The sequence below is a fragment of the Molossus molossus genome, unplaced genomic scaffold, assembly GCF_014108415.1.
Source record: "Molossus molossus isolate mMolMol1 unplaced genomic scaffold, mMolMol1.p scaffold_m16_p_4, whole genome shotgun sequence".
In the NCBI taxonomy this organism is placed as follows: domain Eukaryota; kingdom Metazoa; phylum Chordata; class Mammalia; order Chiroptera; family Molossidae; genus Molossus; species Molossus molossus.
In genome coordinates, this window is record NW_023425377.1 from 43,407,230 (window position 1) to 43,428,845 (window position 21,616).

The 21,616-nt window shown below is 37.0% G+C and overlaps 1 protein-coding gene across 9 annotated transcripts in view; it reads left to right on the forward strand.

Annotated features, from left to right (window-relative positions):
• Positions 1-17,634, forward strand: part of FNIP1 (folliculin interacting protein 1) — a 131,386-nt gene extending 113,752 nt beyond the window's left edge. For 5 of the 9 annotated variants that reach the window (XM_036281949.1, XM_036281953.1, XM_036281950.1 and 2 more), the window contains 3 exons: positions 7,280-7,477; positions 12,317-12,432; positions 14,918-17,627. In XM_036281949.1, coding sequence (XP_036137842.1) covers positions 7,280-7,477; positions 12,317-12,432; positions 14,918-14,996 — 393 coding nt within the window. In that variant the 3' untranslated portion in view covers positions 14,997-17,627. Of the gene's footprint in view, positions 1-7,279; positions 7,482-12,316; positions 12,433-14,917 lie in introns of those variants that run through there. The other 4 variants (XM_036281958.1, XM_036281956.1, XM_036281955.1 and 1 more) reach the window with 4 other exon arrangements.
• Positions 17,635-21,616: the final 3,982 nt, after the last annotated feature.

Below are 21,616 nucleotides of genomic sequence, written 5' to 3' on the forward strand. Positions count from 1 at the left end.
TTAACTCTTTTCCTGGAGTTTTGTTCTGTTCTTTCATTTGAGACATGTTTCTTTGTCCCCTCATTTTGACTGCCTCCCTGTGTTTTTTCTTATATATTAGGTAGAGTTGCTATGTCTCCTAGGCTTCCTAGGGTGGCCTTTTGTAGTAGATGTCCTGTTGGGTTCAGTGGCACAGTGTCCCTGATCATCCCAGCTGTGCCCTTGAGGTACACGGCTCGTGTGGACTGTACACCCTTCTGTTTTAATTGAGTCTTGATTGCTGTTGGCACTCAAGTGGGAGGCATTTACTCAGGACTGGCTGTGTTCACTGACCACTGACCTTTGACCACCTTGGAGGATCAGTTGTGCAGGGGCCCATCACAGAGCAAGACTTACTTCAGTAGTTCTCTGGTACCCACGGAGTCCACTCCTTCATTGTGTTGCTTGTGGAGGTAGTTGGGTGATGGTGTTTCGATATGGTGTGAAGCTGTCCAGTGGGTGTGCTGGCTCTGGGGCAAGGTCAGCCACCGCCTGTGTTCTACCTGGGGCCACCAGGCATAAGCTGCAAAGCAAACTGTAGATGGCTGCTGTTTGTGCTGGGCTTGGAGGTACCCAGGCAAGGCCAAGCTGTCAAACAAAGCCGGCTGCTGCTAGTGCTGGGCCTGGACCACTTAGTTAGAGAGGTATGGGAGTTGCTAAGACCAGGTGCTGCTTGTTTGAGAGATTTTAGGAAGATCTGAGGAATGAGGCAAGACAGGCCATGCCTATGATATAGCTGCTAGAAACAGCTTGGGTGAGCCTGGAAGTTGGTGGGGGCGGGAATCAGGGCCTCAGGTAATCACCAAGATGGGCAAACAGTGAAAGTCAGGTTGCTGGAGTTCCATATATGGCGCCCATCTGCCAGCCCCATAGGAGAAGGGCTCACCAAAGGAAAAGCTACTTCTGTCAGCATGTCTGTCCAGTAGAAAGCTGCCCCTTCAGCTCTTGCCCCAATGCCAAACTACATAGTTCTTCCTGGTATGTCTCTGGTGCCTTTTAAGCTATCTCCCCCATGCTGGAGTACAGAAGGAATAGGTCTAAATAAGTCTATACACAGGCCCTTTAGGAGGAGCTGCCTGGGACTCCAACAGCCTCAGCCTCCTTCTGCCTCAGTTCCTGCTGGATTTTACAGCCAGAAGTTATGAGGACTTTTCTTCTTGGCACTAGAACCCTAAGCTGGTGAGCCTATTGTGGGTGTGGGACCAGTCTTTCCTTGCCTCTGGTCCTCCTTCCAGTCTCAGTGGGGTTTCTTTATTTTCATAGTTGCAGGACTTTCATTCAGTTCAATATCAGGTGGTTCTGAATGACGATTCTGTAGTTGTAATTTTGACATGGTTGTGGGAGGAGATGAGTACCGTGTTTAACTATGTCACCATCTTGTAGGAATCTTTCTTTAGGCTAGATTCCTAGAAATGAAATTATTTAACAGTTTTTAAGATTAGAGCTATTTTCCTATTCTTGATGCCTGTTGGTTAATTTCTTCTCCAAAATACAATGCCAGTTTGAAAAGCAATTTGCAGTGTCCCTAAGACCCGTTTCCTCTGTAATATTGAGGGTCTGTCTCATTTTTAATTGTTAAAAAAGATAATTGAAGAAAACTGGCTAGTTTTGAAGAAAGTACACTGAAGTTGATTTAGTGGTACATTTTGCAAAGCCATGTTTGGATGCCTAGGAAGCAGATGAAAAATTAGGTTTTGTAACAGGGTAGAGATAGGGGAATATTATCCACTAGAGAGGAGATACTTGAAGATTTTGGAGTTTATGTAGTACGATTCTAGAAATGCCTCAGAGAGAAAAATGATGGTGAGATTTTGGATGAATTAGTGTTGCAGAAGTTATGAAATCCCAAGAGAGTTTAAGAAAAATAAAGCTTTAGCCTAGCCAGTGTGGCTCAGTGGTTGACTGTCAACTCATGCACTGAGAGGTCATGGGTTCGATTCCCACGGGTTCGATGCCCAGGTTGTTGGCCAAATCTCCAGGGAGGGGTGGGGCATGCAGGAGGCAGCCAATGTTCTATCTCTTCTATGTTTCTCTCTCTCTCTCTCTCTCTCTCTCTCTCTCTCTCTCTCTCCCTCCCTCCCTCCCTCTCCCCCCCCTCCCTTTCTCTCTTTCTAAAAATCAATAAAGAAAAATACATAAATAAAGCTTTAGATTCAGTGCTTCTCTCTCACATACACATACTTCCCATTTTGTGACTTGGAAGTGTGTGAGGCTGAATACAAGCTTTAAAGATTGTGGAGGAGGCCACTACAGAGTCTTAGTTAAGAACATGCTGCCATATGGTTTAGGCTGTTTTTTTCCAGAAGTTGAAATTTTATCAGATTAGGTCATTGCATATGATAATCCATTGAGTAAAATCAACCAATTTCAGAATGAATGACTGTTAATACACTTCCTCCCAACCTTGGTTTTTTTTTGCGGGGGGGTTTATTTATTTATTTATTTTTGACAACTCCTAAAGTGAGTTTGATTTGAATTATTTCTTATCTTAAACTTGGAATTTAGGCCATTTTTTCTTGAGAGATTACTGACTCGGGACCGTTTTCTTATTCCTTAGCAAAAAAAGGGGTGTTTTATAATATTTTGGTTTGATAAACCTTTTAAATATTAGCCATGTGCCTTTTGATTGTAATGTTAAGTAAATTTCTAAAGAATTTATCACCCTTTAAACGAAGTATGTTTCATAGCAGTTTCTCCATTATCTGAGTATGCATTGCCTTATGAGGATAATGAATGGATGGACCTCCTTTATGATTCTCATCTCCTAAAGATGCCCACTGCTTTTGTGTTGGTTTTTTTTTTTTTAATTTATTTTTGTTACAAATGTTTATCCTTTTTCCTCCATTGACCCCCCTTCTCCCGATCCTGCCCTCAAACCTGTCCCCAGCATTGTTGTCCACGTCTATGGTTATGCATATCTGCATATAAGTTCTGTGTTTTATCTCTTTCCTCCCCTCCCCCACAACCCCTCTGCTGAGGTTTGTCAGTCTGTGCCCTACTACTATGTCTCTGAGTCTGTTTTGTTCATCGATTTGTTTTGTTCATTATATACCACAAATAAGTGAGATCATATGATATTTGTCTTTCTCTGATTGGCTTGTTTCACTTAGCATAATACTCTCCAGGTCCCTCCATTGTTGTCTCAAAGGATAAAAGATCTTTCTTTCTTTCAGCTGCATACTACTCCATTGTGTATATGTACCACAGTCTTTTTATCCACTCATCTATTGATGGACACTTGGGCTGTATCTAGATCTTAGTGATTGTAAATAGTCCTGCTATGAACATAGGGATACCTATATATTCTTTCTGATTGGTATTTCAGGCTTCTTAGGATATATTCCTAGAAATGGGATCACTGGGTCAAATGGCAGTTCCATTTTTAACTTTTTGAGATAATACCATATTGTCTTCCATAGTGGCTGCACCAGTCTCCATTCCCACCAGCAATGTACGAGAGTCCCCTTTTCTCCACACCCTCACCAGCACTTGTTTGATGATTTGTTGATGGCAGCCATTCTGGCAGGTGTGAGGTGATACCTCATTGTTGTTTTCATTTGCATCTCTCTGATGATTAGTGATGTTGAGCATTTTTTCATATGTCTCACGACCATTTGTATGTCCTGTCTGGAGAGGTGTCTCTTTAGGACTCAGCGGTCTCAACCTGTGGGTCACGACCCCTTTGGGGGTTGAACGACTTTTTCACAGGGGTCATCTAAGACCATCGAGACAGCGCTCCTCTATCCATCTCCAGGCGGGTCCGTCCACATGCGGAATACGCCCACATACAACATGAGGAACTGTATTAAAGTGTTGCAGCATTAGGAAGGTTGAGAACCGCTGCTTTAGGTCATCTGCCCATGTTTTTAATACTTTTTTTTTTATCCTCACCGGAGGACATTTTTCCATTTTTTGTTCAGGTAGAGTTGGGGGGAGAGAGAGGAACAGAGAGAGAGAGAAACATCGATGTGAAAGGGACACATCGAGTGGCTGCCACCCGCACAACCGACCAGGGCCAGGGACAAACTGCAACCGAGGTACATGCCCTTAGCGGGAACCGAACCCGGGTCTCTCAGGACCGCAGGCCGACGCTCCAACCGCTGAGCCAAACCGGCCAGGGCTGCCCATGTTTTTAAATTGAGTTCTTTTTCTTCCTTTTGTTGAGTTGTATGAATACTCTATATATTTTGGAAATTAACCCCTTATCTGATGTATCGTTGGCAATTATGGTCTCCCATATAGGGGATTCTCTTTCCATTTTGATGGTTGTTTCTTTTTCTGTGCAGAAGCTTATTAGTTTGATATAGTCCCATGTGTTCATTTTTTCCTTTGTTTCTCTAGCCTTAGGCATTGTATCAGTGAAAATTCTGCTGTGTGTGATGTCTTAAATTTTGTTGGCTGCAGTTTCTTCTAGGATTTTTATGGATTCACGAGTTACATTTAAGTCTTATATGTATTTTGAGTTTATTTTTGGGTATGGTGTAAGTTGGTGGTCTAGCTTTATTTTTTTGCATGTAGCTGTCCAATTTTCCCAATGCTATTTATTGAAAATGCCGTCTTGACTCCACTGTATGCTCTTGCCACCTTTGTCAAATATTAATTGAGCATATTGTCTTGGGTCCATTTCTGGGTTCTCTGTTCTGTTCCACTGATTTATATGCCTGTTCTTGTGCCAGTATCACAGTAGCTTTATAGTATAACCTGATAACCGGTATTGTGATCCCTCCTACTTTGTTCTTCTTTTTAAAGATTGCTGTGGCTATTTGGGGTCTCTTTTGATTCCATATAAACTTTTGGAGTATTTGTTCTTGTTCTGTGAAATATGCCTTTGGTATTTTGATGGGGAGTGCATTGAATATATAGATTGCTTTGGCCAGCATGGGCATTTTAATGATGTTAATGCTTCCAATCCATGAAAATGGTACATGCTTCCACTTTTTTATATCTTGCTTTATTTTTTTAATGACTTACAGTTTTCTGTGAAGAGGTTCTTTACTTCTTTGGTTAAGTTTAGTCCTAGGTATCTTAATTTTTTTTGCCGCAATGGTAAATGGGATTGTTTTTTTAGTTTCTCTTTCTATGAGTTCATTTTTGGTGTATAAGAATGCCATCAATTTCTTGACGTTAATTTTGTATCCTGCTACTTTGCCAAATTTGTGTATTAAATCTAGTAGATTTTGGATGGAGTCTTTAGGGTTTTCTATGTACAATATCATGTCATCTGCAAATAATGACAGTTTTACTTCCTCCTTTCTAATTTGGATTTCTTTTATTTTTTCTTTATGTCTAATTGCTGTGGCTAAGACTTCCAGTACTATGTTAAATAAGAGTGGCGAAAGTGGGCATCCCTGTCTTGTTCCTGTTCTTACGGGAAATGCTTTTAGTTTTTGCCTGTTGAGTATAATGTTGGCTGTAGGTTTTTCATATGTGGCCTTTATTATGTCAAGATATGAACCATCTATTCCCACATTGCTGAGTGTTTTTATCAGAAATGGGTGCTGGATTTTGTCGAATGTTTTTTCAGCATCTATTGATAAGATCATATGGTTTTTATCTTTTATTTTGTTTATGTGGTGTATCACATTTATTATCCAGGAACAAACTTACCTTCTTAACTATATAAAATTATAGCATAAAAGGTTGAAAGGAAGAAAACCATTGGATTCAAGTATTTCAAATTATTGTTTTTATTTCATTCTTTTTGTGTGTGTGTCTTTTTATTTTAGTCCTCACCCTAGGATATTTTTTAATTCATTTTCATAAAGATTGGGAGGGAGATATATATAGAGAGAGAAACATCAATGTGAGAGAGAGCCACATCGACTGGTTGCCTCCTGCAAGAGCCTGACCAGGACCGGGGACGAACTGTGACTGAGGTACATGCCCTTGACTGGAATCAATCCCACAAGTCATTGGTCCAAGAGCTGACGCTCCATCCACTGAGCCAAACTGGCCAGGGTTGGTTTTATAGCTCAGTCTTATGCTGCTAATCTATATGGCCATTGTTGAAGAAATTCTTACCTTTCCAAAGACAGAATGATGTTGAAGTATTGAAAATTGTAGGACTGTCATCTTTTTCTGATAATGGTGCTGTGTACTTAATTGTCATTTTTGGTCTTTATGGCTAAGCAATTGAAAGGCAAGAAGAGCACAGCCATGGGCCTGTGGTTCTTTTATCAGTATATGTGATTTAAAAACACTTTTCACTATGCATTAAATTTTCTAATTGTTAAAGTATCATTTATATAAATGCTTGTGATCGAAAAGCAAACAATATAAAGATGTACAAAGCAACAAGAAATTGTTCTTTATACTGTTAATATTTGATACTTATTCAGAGGTCTCTATGACAGTTCGATTTGAGTATTTTCATTGTTTTTTATTTTCTATAAATTTTAATTTAGATATAGATCTGAATTTTTAAAGATGTAACTGGGGTATATAGTGTGTGTGTGTAGAGTGGGTTTTTTTCCATTTAACTGTATTAGTACCTGTTGTTTTGTCACATTTAACTTCTATGTTTATACTCTGGATATATATCTTGGTAAAATAGAAAAACCTAGAACACATAGCCAACAAGGTACTTCTTGTAATCAAGGACTGGCCCCTGAGGTGTTCAAGCAAATTAATGCCTGGTCGTTCGGGATGGTTAGCACAGAACCTCGGCATTGACTTGTTCGTGTGCATCCCTATCCTATCTATTTAAAAAATACTTAGCTCTTTCAAGGTAAGAAAACATTTTCTTCCAATTGCCTGGCACATGGTTGGTACTCAGTAAATTTGTTAAATGAATGAATGATCAAAAGACCAGTAAAGCCCTGGCGGGTATGGTTCATACCCTGGCTGGTATGATTCCCAGACAAGGGTACTTACCTGGGTTGCAGTTTGATCCCTAGTCCCAGTTGGGGTCCATGTGGGAGGCAACCAATTGATGTGTCTTTTTCACATTGATGTTTTTCTCTCTCTTCCTCCCCTTCTCCTTTCCTCCCTCCCTCCTCCTCTTTCTAAAGACCAATGGAAAAAATATCCTCTGGTGAGGATTAAGAACAACAACAAAAAGACTAGTTAAAATTAAGTTCTAAATTAAAGAATACTTAGTTCTGGTAATGCATCTTTATCTGTGATGGCTGGCAGTAGCTGTCATAATTTAATATTCTTTTATTCTGTTTGTATTTCATATCTCTTCCTTGCCTCATTTCATTAGCATTATCTTTGAAAACTTTATTTTCTCATTATAAGATGAATTATTCTTTTTTTCCAGCATCCAGTGTTGGATGAACCAATAGCAGAAGCTGTCTGTATTATAGCAGATATGGATAAATGGACTGTGCAAGTGGCCAGTAGCCAGAGACGAGTGACAGATAATAAACTGGGAAAGGAAGTATTGGTTTCCAGTCTTGTTTCCAATTTGCTTCATTCCACTCTTCAGCTTTATAAGCATAACTTGTCTCCAAATTTTGTAAGTATGTGTGAGGCTTGAATTTGAGCATTCTTATAGGTGACTAAAAGCTATTTAGTATGTGCCTACGTTGAACATTGAACACTGCTGTTAGCTTCATTTTCCTGGAAGAAGGTGTTGTGGATTGAATGTTTGTGTTTTTTCTTAAATCCATATGTTGAATCCCTAACCTCCAGTATGATGGTATTTGGAGATGGGCCTTTTGGAGTTAATTAGGGTTGATTAGGTCATGAATATGGTGGCCCTCATGATGGGACTAGTGGCCTTATAAGAAGAGGAAGTGAGAAATTTCACTCTCTCCACCATGTGAGGACACGGAGAAGGCTCTTGTCTGCCAGGCAGGAAAAGAGTTCTCACTAGAACCCAACCACACTGACACCCTGATCTCAGACTTTCAGCCTCCAGAGATGTGAGAAAAATATTTTCTCTTGTTTACACTATGGAATCTATGGTATTTTGTTATGGCAGCCCAAGCCTGACTATTATCATGTAAGGTGTGGACTTGTAGTGTCCCTAAGTTTGTGCAGAATGCCAGTGCATTCTGGGCCCTCATTGTCATGTCAGAACTTTGGATGATTCCTCTTCATAATACTGGTAACCTCTGACTGAAGACACCATTTCCAAATTTCTAGGTTATTTTCCTTCTTAGGAGAACGATAATATAGCATAATTAAAAACCTCTATAGATCAGTATGATAAAGGTCATATATGACAAACCTACAACTAACATTATGTTCAATGGTGAAAGACTGAATACCCCTAAAATGATAGACAAGACATAAGTGCTCACTTTCACCACTTTTATTCAGTATAGTAAGTCTTAACCAGAACAAGTTAAGCAAGAAAAAGGAACAAGAGGCATCCAAACTGGAAAGGAATAAGTTAAATTATCTCTGTTTGCAGATGACATGATCTTATATGTAGAAAATGTAGATTCCACAAAGAAACTGTGTACCTGATAAATTCAGCAAAGTCTCAAGATACAAAATCAGCACGCAAAGATATTTGCATTGAATTACACTAGCAGTGAACAATCTGAAAAGGAAATGAAAAAAGAATTTACAATGTCATCAAAAGAATAAAATACTTGGACATGAATTTTGCTAAGGAGGCAAGAGACTTGTACACTGGAAACAACAAAACATTGCTGAAAGAAATTAAAGACATAAGTAAGTGGAAAGAAATCTTGTGTTGAAGGATTGGAAGATTTATTACTATGAAAATGACAGCAGCCCTGGCCGGTTTGGCTCAATGGTAGAGCATCCTCCTGCGGTCCAGAGAGACGCGGGTTCGGTTCCCATAAGGGCATGTACCTCAGTTGCAGTTTGTCCCCGACCCTGGTTGGGTCGTGCAGGTGGCAGCCACTCGATGTGTCCCTTTCACATCGATGTCTGTCTCTCTCTCCGCGCTCTATCTGAACAAAAAATGGAGAAAAAAGAAAATGACAGCAATCCCCAAAGTGATGTATTGATTTAATGCAATCCCTATCTAGTGAAATTTTTTTTTTTTCAATCCTCACCTGAGGATATTTTTTCATAGAGGGAGAGAGATTATGAAATTGGATTTGGCAGTGATTTCTTGGATTTGACACCCAAAAGAACACGCAACAAAAGTAAAAAGCAGATGAATTGGACTTCATCAAATTAAAAATTTTTTTGTATCCAAGGACACTCATTATCAACAGTAAAAAGACAACCCACAGAATGGGAGAGAATATTTGCAAATCATATATCTGAAGAAAGATTGATATCCAGAATATTTGAAAAGATGTTCAACATTATTAATCATTAGGAAAATGCAGATCAAAACCACGGTGAGATACCACTTCATACCCATAAGGATGGCTATAATAATAAAAAGTATTGACCAGGATGTGGAGAAATTGGAACCCTTGTACATTGCCAGTGGGAATATAAAATGGTGCAGCTGCTATGGAAAATAGTTTTGCTGTTTCTCAGAAAGTTTAACATTGTATTGTGTGATCCAGAAATTCTACTTCTAGATTTATATGCAAAACAGTTGAAAACAGGGACTCAAACAATTGTACCATAATGTTCATACCAAAATTATTCACAGTAGTCAAAAGTTGGAAATGACTGATGTTTGTCAACAAATGAATGGATAAGCAGAATGTGGTATAATATACATGGAATAGTATATTATTCAACCATAAAAGGAATGAAAATCTGATACATGCTACAACATGGATGAGCCCTGAAAATACTATATGCTAAGTGAAGTAAACAAAACACAGAAGGACAAATTGTGTGATTGCACTTTTATGAGATATCTAAAGACAAATTTATAAAGATATAAAGCAGATAGAGGTTATCAGGGGCTGAATAAAGGAATTAGGAGTTATATTGGGTACAGAGTTTTTATTTGGGATAATGAAAAAAAGTTCTAGAAATGGATGTAAATGATAGTTGCACAACAGTGTAAATGTCCTTAATGTCATTGATTTATATACTTGAAAATGGGTAATATGGTAAATTATATTAAATATGTGTGTGTGTATAATATATATACATGAATTTTATTTCTAAAAATAGACATATATATGTACTGTAAACATTTTCTTTTTCACTTTAAGGTATTTTTAGCCTAAGCATTTATGGAAAAAATATACACCATAAAACAATAAGTGTTCAAGAAATTTATTCAGTTGTGTTTTTCTAAGAAGAAAATGGGTCTTTATCAAGAGCTTTAATGGTTGATTTTCATTGGAAAGGAATACTCTGCCAGGATTTAGTATTTTAACATCTATAGTTCATGGTTTTTCCTCAAACAAATATATCATCAGTTCACTTGAAAAATCACCTATTTTAGTAAATTGAACCAAGTTAATTGGCAGTAAATGATATGTGTGTTAGGTTTTAATGTCCCAGTTTAGAAACATCTCCCTTCTGAAAAGGACTACAGATCATTCTCTGTGAGTTATTGCAAACTTTTTATTTTATTTTATTTTTTTATTTTTTTTATCCTCACCCGAGGACATTTTTCCATTTTTTGTTCAGGTAGAGTGGGAGGGAGAGAGAGGAACAGAGAGAAAGAGAAACATCAATGTGAAAGGAACACATCGAGTGGCTGCCACCCGCACGACCAACCAGGGCCGGGGACAAACTGCAACCGAGGTACGTGCCCTTAGTGGGAACCAGACCCGGGTCTCTCCAGACCGCAGGCCGACGGTCTAACCGCTGAGCCAAACCGGCCAGGGCGAAACTTTTTATTTTTTTTTAACTGTCTACAGGGGATTGCAGCCTATCTTATGTAAATACATTTGAAATTTATAAATTTATTATAACGTACAATTTATAAGTGGTATATTTGTCAAATTTGAAATCAAAGCATGTTTTAAAGTTCTGGAAATGAATAGAGGTGATAGTTGCACAATATTTGGAATGTACTTAATGCCTCTCATTTGTACACTGAAAATGGTTAAAATGGTAAGTTTTATATTGTGTGTAATTCACCACTTTAAAAAACACCATAAATTTAAAATCTTTGATATAAGCTAAAAATGGTTTACGCTCCTTTACTCCTTTGGCTAAAATTATTTGCTTTAAAAATGTGTTCCAGCCCTGGCCAGTTTGGCTCAGCGGTGAGAGCGTCGGAGCGTCGGCCTGTGGTCCGGAGAGACCCGGGTTCGGTTCCCGCTAAGGGCACGTACTTCGGTTGCAGTTTGTCCCCGGCCCTGGTCGGTCGTGTGGGTGGCAGCCACTCGATGTGTCCCTTTCACGTCGATGTTTCTCTCTCTCTCCCTTCCTCTCTCTCCCTCCCATTCTCTGTACAAAAAATGGAAAAATATCCTCGGGTGAGGATTAAAAAAAAAAAAAAAAAAAAAAAATGTGTTCCATAGCTTTTTAATTCATTCATCTGGCACTTGGGCTGTTTTCAGATCTTGGCTATTGTAAAGGATGCTTCAATGAACATAGGGGTGCATATATTCTTTCAAATTAGCTATAGTACATTTACACAGTGGAATACTATGTGGCTGTAAAAACGGAAATACTGCCTTTTGCAACAGCTTGGATGGACCTGGAGATTATTTTGGAACTGACTGAAATGAGCCAGTCAGAGAAAGACAAATACCATATTTGATGTCACTTATCTGTGGAATCTAATGAACAAAATAAACTGACAAATAAAATAGAAACAGGGAGTGATGCATAGAACAGACTGACAGTTATTAGAGGGGACGGGGAAGGAGGGGCTGGATGAAAGAAGGTGAAGGGATTAGCTACAAAAAACATATATACATAAGACATAGACACAGAAAAGAAACGGTGTGGTGATAGCCAGAAGGAAAGGGTAGTTGGGGCTTGGTGAAGGTGGGCAATGGAGGGAGAAATAGGGAGGGAAAGAGAGTTTGCTTGCCCAGCTGATGTGGCTCAGTGGTTGAGCATCGACCCATGCACCAAGAATTCGCCAGTTCGATTTCCAGTTAGGACACATGCCCAGGTTGTGGGCCAATTCCCCGGTGGGGCATGCTGGAAGTGGCCAGTCGATGTTCTCTCTCATATATGTTTCCCTCTCTCTCCCTCTTCCTTCCTTTCTCTCTAAAATCAGTAAAGGAAAAAAAAAATTTAAGTAAAAGAAACTTTGCTTGGGGCAATAGGCAGTGTCCAGATAATGTTTATTGAGTTATATACTTGGAACTTGTATGGTTTTGTAAACCAATGTCACCCCAATAAATTCAATCCTAAAAATGTGCTCCAAATTGTAGTTTATGTTGTAGTAACTAAATAGAATCGTCAAAAACACGATGCTTTGGAAATTGCCATCACTTAGAATTGGACACCATTTTTTGACCTGTTTTTTTGTTTCCCTTAACTGCAGTGTGTAATGCATCTTGAAGACCGGTTACAGGAGCTGTACTTCAAGAGCAGAATGTTGTCGGAGTACCTGAGGGGGCAAATGCGTGTTCATGTCAAAGAGCTGGGAATGGTTTTAGGGTATGTGCATGGTTTCTTTTCTGTCTTTGCTTTTACATTGTGCTGTTTTTAAGCAAGAACTGTTCCTCAGAATTGCCTTCTTTTAAGTGTCTTTTCCTATTAGAAGCTGGATACTGTTATCATTTGGGTTGGTCTGTGTCACATAAGAGCAGATCCCTGTCTTCCACTGATCTGAAATGCAATGTCTTCTGTGCCATTACAATAAGTTGAGAATATAGTCAGATAAAAATTAATTATATCTAAATTTTTGTTTTAGAAAAATAAGCAGTATTTATTTTCATTTATAAATATGTTTAAAACTCCTTCCCAGCTTCCTCTTCACTTCTGAATGAGCTGATTAACAGCACACCGGATGATAGTACATTGTCTACATATTATACTCTTTCCCCATTATCTCTATGTCTGTCTACTCTGCAGTTATTCTTGAGAAGAAGACAGTTAATACAAAATACTGAAGAGGGAACAGTAAATTAGTGGGAGGCATAATATAGCCCTTTTCACTATGTTCTGTGATCACTTTTGTTATGTTCATAGCCATTGTGTGTGTGTGTGTGTGTGTGTGTGTGTGAATTATTGAAATGCTAGTTGAATAAACTTTAAAAAGCCAGAAATTTTGTCTAATTCAAGTAGCTAGCTACTACCTTTGCTTTTTGTATGTCAGAAACCAAATTAAATTATTTTATTAATGTTACTCCTTCCATCCATATTGGAAATAAATGATTCTCTGTGAGTAATTAATGCCTTTATAGTAATGTGCATTTAACCAAAGTTTATAGTGCATTGTTGCATAAAATGAAAAGCAAGTCCTCGTCATCTTTTCCCCATCTTGCCACCTTCATTTAAATATAGTTAATGGATTGTTTCTTCTGACAGAATTTTTTAATAGATACGATAAAAAGTAGAAATTGATTTATACTCTTTATATCATTGGGCAACTTGCCTTTTAATGTAGCTTGAATGTTCATATAAGCACATACTTATCTATCTCATCATTTTTAATGGCTCTATAGCATTCCATTATCTGGTGGAATTTATATAACAGTAAGTTCTCACTTAACATCTTTGGTAGGTTCTGCATCTTTAAGCAAAATATTATATAATGAAACCAATTTTACCATGTGGTAATTGATAAAAACAAGAATTAAGTTCCTATGGCATCTCATTATTGTTATAATGAAACAATGTTGAATGAAAGGACATTATTTGAGGACCTGCTGTATTTTCTTTCCTTTTTGTTTTGCTATTATAAACCAATGCTAGATGAATATAAATCTTGAAAGTTTGTAGGATAAACTGTTTGAAGTAGAATATTTGGTTAAAGGACATGTGTATTAAATTTTTTATAAATATTGACAGTTATTTTGATATGTAATACTAAATGCTATTCAGTAAGTACCAGAATAAATTCTTAAAAGTGGTGGGGAGCACACTCTTCCTGCTACTGGCTATTACCAGCTATTTATTTATTTTTAAATGTGTTTTTATTGATTTTAGGGAGAGAAGAAAAGAGAGGGAGATAAAAACATCAATGAGAGAGAAACATCAACATCCATCAGCTGCCACCTGCCCTGGCTGGGAATCAAACTAGTGACCTCTTGGTGCATGGATCAATGCTCAACCACTGAGCCATACCCACCGGGCCCAGCTTTTTTTTTTTAATCCTCCTCCGAGGATATTTTTTCTATTGATTTTTAGAGAGAGTGGAAGGGAAGGAAAGAGAGAGAGAAATGTTATATGAGGGAGACACATTGATTGGTTGCCTCCCACCCCACCCCACCCCCACAGGGGCTGGGCATCAAACCTGTAACCCAGGTTGTACCCTTGACCGGGAATTAAACCCATGACACTTTAGTGCACAGGCCAATACTCTAACCACTGAACATACTGGCCAGGGCTATTATAATTTTTAAATCTTTGTTGGAGTACTTGCTGAGAAATGAAATCTGACTATACTTTATTTATTCTTTAATCATGAATCAGTCTGCAATAAATATAGAAACTGCAGGGTGTTTCTGTATTTATTGGTCATTTTTCTTTTCCTATAAATATTTTGTGGTAGGATATATTTTTAAGATGCTTTTATTATTTCTTTTCAGTATATCTTATTATAGAAACATTTATATTCAAAACAATATGGATGTACACTATTATCTTACTATTATACTAGATTGCATTTCTTAGACATTGTCCTTTGCCCTGATGCATGGGCCATCAGCAGGTCAGTGAGATGCTTCCCTACATCCATGGCTTTACCATTGGGTTTCAGATGCTTTTTTTTTTAAATTTTTTTTGGTTCTGGTTTTCACTAACTGAAATATTTCCAGCTGTCATTATCTTCAGCTTTGTTCCTTTCTCTTTTGGCCAGGGTGGCTTAGGTCCTTGATTGCTGAGATATAGTGACTTTACAGGTAGCAGTCATTGCCTATAGGACTCATGTCTTGAGTACAGAAAGCCTGACTGAGATTTTTTTTCTTCTTAATTTCAGGATTGAATCCAGTGATCTTCCTCTTCTGGCTGCTGTAGCAAGCACTCACTCTCCATATGTTGCTCAGATACTCCTTTAACATAAAGGTTGTTGGGAATGTTAAATGGAAACCAAGGAAGCAGACTCAACATGCATCATGGCTTTTTTTTTTCTTGTGATATTCCCATCTGAATGAGTCAGTCACCTGGGTATCCTGCATTGCAGTGTATATTGTGTAATCATTGGATGACTTTTTCTTTTTGACTGGACTTTCTGGGTGGTGGCAGATTTTTAACCAAGTGAAACTAAAACAGCGTAAGTAATTTGGGGGGGTGGAAGTGGTGAAGCATTTGAAGAGGCCAAAGTATAACTTATAAATTTCTATAAAATGAATAACATTGAGGAATTTTATATGATCACTACAGTGTTGCCACAACTCATAAATAGCAACAGATGTCCATGATTAAATGGCTCAGAAATAGTCATTTTATTAGTTTTAATTCTTTATTTCTAAGGTACATAGGTTTACAAAACCGTGATTATTTCTTGTTTTGTCAATTCAAAATGGCTAATTTGGGGGTATTTCTTAAAGTATTTAAAACAGTCTGTTAATTATAAGAAACTTAGAAGAATGAGTGTAAATCTGTGTTATGTTACCCACCCAAGTGTACATGTGTATCTAGTTTTTTAAAAAGCAGAGGTAGAAATACAAAATTGATAAACATGCCTTTTTAAATACATACATATTTTCAACTAGTATTAATTGTATATAATGTTAAAATGTTACTTTCTGGTGATTTTTCTGTTTCACACACTCTAAAATATAAGTAAAGCCAATCACTTTTAAAAGCTGAGGAATGTAAATTCCCAAAATAAGAGTACTACATTATACTATTTGTTATGTTTATAAGTATAAGCTAATTCTTATAAATGTTAATATTAATGTATTTTCACCTAATTTAAATTAAATTAAAATTAGGGATAAAAATTGCACCAAAGCATTGGCAAAAATAATATTTTCTTCAAAAGTTCTCAGGTAGCCAAGGCCCTTGCCTTCGGCATTAGCCGTCCTTGAACCCATAGGAAATAAATATTTGTTTCACTTCTTCATAATACTTTATTTACACTAAGAGAATTCATTAATTCTTAAAACTATTCTCTCTCCTTGAATTTCCCTTCATCCCAAAGCTAATTTTTTTCAAAGATTTTCACTTTTTGTGTGTTACTGTTTTGTATATACTGTGGAGTGTTGCTTCTGAGAAAGGCTAATATGGAACCAAACTCTTGTAAGTAATGTAAATAAAAAGACGGGTAGGTAAAGTTTTCAATATGCTCTACTACCTCAATTTACTTGAATACTACATTATAGTTTGTTCTTTACTTATCTGGTCTAAGCTACTTTAATTCTAGAAGTGAAGTTGGTTTCTGCTTTCATGGACGATTTTTGTCATAATTAATTAGCTTTGAAAAAAAAAACTACTTGCTTATTCTGTTACTAAATACATTTCCTGTATAATACATTCAGTCTTGCTGTTTCAATTTTCATTAAGAAAGATTTCTGAGGTTTAAGTCTTTAACCTTTAATTTATAGCATTGGGTCACATTTTGCCTTTCTCTCTATGTATTCAAGAACTCTCCAACTTAGATTAAGAAGAAATGATTGTTTTAATGGAATGTCAATTGGTGTACCTACAATCTTGTTTGGCCTCTGTGTCCTGTCAGCTGGTCCCAGTTAGTACTGGAGTCTCCCATGGATGACTTGCTGCCAAAGAGTGTTTATGGATGTATTTTTTATTGCTTCATTAATTAATGAAATTCTTCACTATTCTATTGTTTTGAATTCTATGAATCAGTCTCTTTGGCAGAATTCAGAATATGGAAAAGTTCATATGTGGGTCATTGTACATTATTTTTTATTGTAGTTCAGAATGATATGTAGCAGGTAGATAATGTTTGTTTTGCATGTTTTTTTAAAAAAATTAATCATCAAGCTATTCACAGTCCTATCTATTTGAAATCTAATAAGTTATCATTTAGAAAATCTAGTCTTCAATAAGTGGATGGCTCATGCTACTATTATTCTAAAAATTAAGCATTGCTCGGAAGGAAAAAGGCTATAGTTTCTTCTAGAACTATTAATCCTTATAGGATTCCTGAGCTTTATAATCCCCAGCCCTTCTGTAATTTCTGCTACCTTCATTATAGTCATTTTTTTCTTACACAAAGCTCATGGAGTAATTGCTGCTTCTTTTAATGTGTGGTCATTATGATGAATGTGAAAAGAGTTTTGGCCTGTTTGAAATAATTTTTTTCAACCTCTTATGGTACAGACAGATATGTGTTACATATTTTTAAAAACCTGTTTTTTGCAACAGGAAATGAAAAAGGGATCTTTTACATTATAGATTTAAAATTAATTTTTCCTTGTATATAAACTAATTGGCTTGATTTTAAATATTCCTGGCTTTTATGAATATGTCTTAATTTAGAGTTTGAAACTGTTAAGTGCAATAAACATACCAGCACAAGTTTAATTATGTTGCAATTGGCATACACTGGGGATGATCACTTTAAAAAAAAAATTTACACAATGCTTATTTCTGGTAGATGTCTTATGCGATTTTTCTGCTTTAAGTTATTTAGATGGTGGAATAAATGTACATACTGTTTCTTCTGTATACATTTCTCAAATGTACACCTGTATTATAATAACCTCCCAGTTCTAGGGAAAATTTGTGCAATAAATACACATGTCAATTTGATGGATGATGTTGGTCTTTCTTTGATATTTTAATAAGGTATAGTAACATGGACTCTGATGTATAGGTTCTTTCTCCCAAATATGACACATCTAGTCATGTAACCTTGTTTGTAATGTCCTTTTCCTTTTTTTTTTTTTTTTTTTATCCTCACCCGAGGATATTTTTCCATTTTTTGTACAGATAGAGTGGGAGGGAGAGAGAGAGAGAAACATCGACGTGAAGGGACACATCGAGTGGCTGCCACCCGCACAGCCAACCAGGGCCGGGGACAAACTGCAACCGAAGTACGTGCCCTTAGCGGGAACCGAACCCGGGTCTCTCTGGACCGCAGGCCGACGCTTTAACCGCTGAGCCAAACTGGCCAGGGCTGTAATGTCCTTTTCCTAATCCCAACTTCTGTTTGAATAATTTAGTAGAATCTATTTTATGAGGTTGTGAGAATCAAGTAGAATAATGAAATGTCAAGAAAGTATCTTAATTCATGGCATTCCCCAAGCACTCGTTAATTTTTTGGCTGCTACTGTTACTGGGTAATCTGTCCAGACTCCTCTCAATGGCCCCCACCTGTAGTGGGGAGAATTTAACGTATTCTTCTGAATGAAAATCTAATAAAAAAAACTAGCATATTATATTTAGCCTAATCCTTATTATGACAAATTGAACATTTCTTTAAACGTTTTTATAAAAAGAAATGAAAATCAATCCTTTAAAACCTAGAAAAAGCCATGTTATTAACATTGTATCCAATAAAAATTACTATTGACTTTACATTTAAACAAAAATTGGCCAGTTGATTTGGGTTCTAATCCTGGTTTGTTCACTGATTTGCATGTGACTCTAAACAAGTCTGTCCTCTTCATCTGCATTGTAGCTAAGTCAGCTCTTCCATCAATCCTTAGTGCCTGCTGTGCAGCAGTGGTTCAGCCCTGAGTAGGCTGTTGGGAAGCTGCCTTAGTCAGGCTAGGTTGATTTGGGCAGAGATGTCTGGAGGCAGGATTAGACCAGGGGCTTTTTGTCATCCCTATTTTCATATTATTTTACATATATTACTCTTATATTTGACCAAAGAGAGTAAGTGCACTGTTTTAAAGCAGAAAGGAAGTATCAAATATTTGGGAAGCATCCATCAGATATGTCGGAGGTTTATCATTGGTACCTGTGTTTATATTGCTCTTTTCTCATAAATTTGAGAAATCTTGCAACCTTTCCGAGAAGCATAGAGGAATGATTTTGCTAATGAGAAACAGATGTAGAAAATTTAATCTGAAGTAACAGTCTTTCCTATTTGGGTCCATTTTGTCTCTCAGATCAGAATGGTTTCCAACTGTTATGTAGTGACAAATGTAGAGAGATCTGGGATTTCTTCATGTGTCTTTGCCAATGTGGAAGGTAGTGGTGGAATAACAAGAGGGACCAAACCAGAGCTAAAGGTGCAGTGGGGGTTGGGGAATTGTAACTGAGTGGGAAGGACTTAGAAAGGGAAAGTTGGAGAGTGTAGTGCTTCCTATCTGTGCTTGGTAGTATAGATTGTGAACTTGACCATGTTTCCTCTAGATTTAAGATTTGAGACATCCCTAAAGAAAATAAAATACAAGCAGTCCAAAGAGATTTTTAAAGAATATGTGAAATTCCTACCCGTTATTTGTCAGGAGAACTTTGGTGGGGCTTTTGGGTTCGATCAGATTGCAGACAGTTTGTCTGGGTTAACATTATCTGATTAGACCTCCCATAAACCTATATTTACTTAAGGAAAGTACTAAGTTGAAAAGGCTTGAGCTCCCTTCCTTTCCAAGTGACTGTTTTAACAAGGACAGTCCAAAAACATGTCTTTGTATTCACCTCTGTGCTCAAATTAAGATTTTTGATAAGGGCAGTATACCCTAAATGGTCTCAAGGGGAAAAACATTGTTGAAATGTGTAAATATAAGGAAGATATTTCCTCAAATTTGTGGTGCCACTTGTAGCACACATTTGATTCAGCACTCACAAGTCAGTATCCTTCACTGTGTGTTACAGGGGCTGGAATTAAGATGGGTCAGACTAGTGCAGAACCTGTGTTAAAGTACTTTTTACACCTGCTTGCGTATTAAAAACATGCATGTAGCTTTGGAAAAATAGCCATTCCTAGACCCCCTACCCTCAGAGAGTCTGATTCAGTGATAGAAACTGATCAGGATTTGGACCAGCAAATGCTTATTTTTATGCTAGTAGTGACTCAATCTCCCAACATACTCCAAATCTGAATTTCTTCTTTCCAGGTGCTATTAAATCTAGTGCTTTTTAGCCCCATGTTTTTGTTTTGCTGTTATTCTGGAAAGGTGGCCATACGATTGTGTCTGCTTAATGAGCTTTCAGTTTTACATAACACAGCAGTTGTTTAGCCAGACATCTTTCTTTGCCATTGGAGAGCAATCACGTGCCTATCTTTCTAATAGCAAAATCTACCCTCTTAGGTAAGTTTCTTTTGACAATTCAGCAAATGTTGACTGAGCACTTCTTATGTGCTAGGCACAAGTCTGTGTGCCAGGGATATGTCAGTAAATAAAACAAACATTGTTTAATGTTTTCATGGCATTTACATATTTCCTGCAGATGCAGGTGATAGGCAAAAAACATGCTCTCGGGTTGTGGAAGTATAACGAAAAAAATAAGGTATGGTTAAGCCATTTTTTCTTTTTAAAAAAAATTTTTTTTCCCCTTCATTGATTTTAGAGAGAGGAAGGGAGAGGGAGAGAGAGATAGAAACACCAATGAGATAGAACATCGATTGGCCGCCTCCTGTATGCCCCCCATTGCGGATCGGGCCCACAACCTGGGCATGTGTCCTGACCGGAAATCGAACCCATGATATCTTGGTGCATGGGTTAACACTCACCACTGAGCACACCAGCTGGACAAGCCACTTTTTCTTTAAAAAAAGATTTTTTTAAATTAAATTTAGGTGACATTGGTTAATAAAATTATATAGATTTCAGGTATACAATTCTATAAGATTCAACCATGTTTTTATTTTGCCAGAATTTAATAAATTACTTGCAATCAGAACTATTATTTTTTCCTTTCACATACATGTTAATGCTGGTGAATCCTATCTTGAGGTTGCCTTTCATCTGGACATAGCTATTAGAGCCTTCAATGTCTCCTTAGTTTTTTTTCAGCATGTCAGAGCATAATATAAGACAGTAAAGGTCAAGTTATATTTTGAAAATGTGCATACATTTAGATACATATATATTTATTATGGATATTAAGTTTTTACTGTTGCTATTTTATGATAAAGACTAATAAAGTAAGTTATGCTTGTATACCTAATTCGTTTTTCCTTATGAAATATTATATACAGAAAAGTGAACAAATATATACTAATGATGTCAAGAAGTAAATTATTTTTAGTAACCCAGGAGACCCCCTCCTCCATGTGTTCTATCTTGATCAAAATCCTCCCCTTCTCATTTTTATAACTGCAAAGTTAATTTCTTGAGCATCATTTCTTTGCTTTCTCTTTATACCTTTGTTTATGCATCCCTAAGTGATATACTTTAATTTTGCTTGTGTTTGAACCTTGTATGTGTAATTATACTCTATATTTTGTTTTACTTATTTTCTCTCAACATTGTGTTGGAGAATCATCCATGTGCTATGTAGCTGGTATTCCACTGAATGAATATTACTACAGTTTATCTGTCCTATTATTGATAGACCTTTGGGTTATTTCCAGTTTTTGGCTCAGATGAACAAAAGAACATTTTTGTTCAACTTTTCTGGTGTACATGGGTATTCTTTAGAATATATATCACAGTGTAAACTTACAGTATGTTGTTTCAGCTTACTGTATGTTGGTTTTTTTTTCCAAAGTGGTTTCCCAATTTACACATAACCGGAAATTTGTGAGAGTTCCTGTTGCTCCATATCTTCATCTTCATGAATACTTAAATGTATTTCTGAATAGTTATTAATG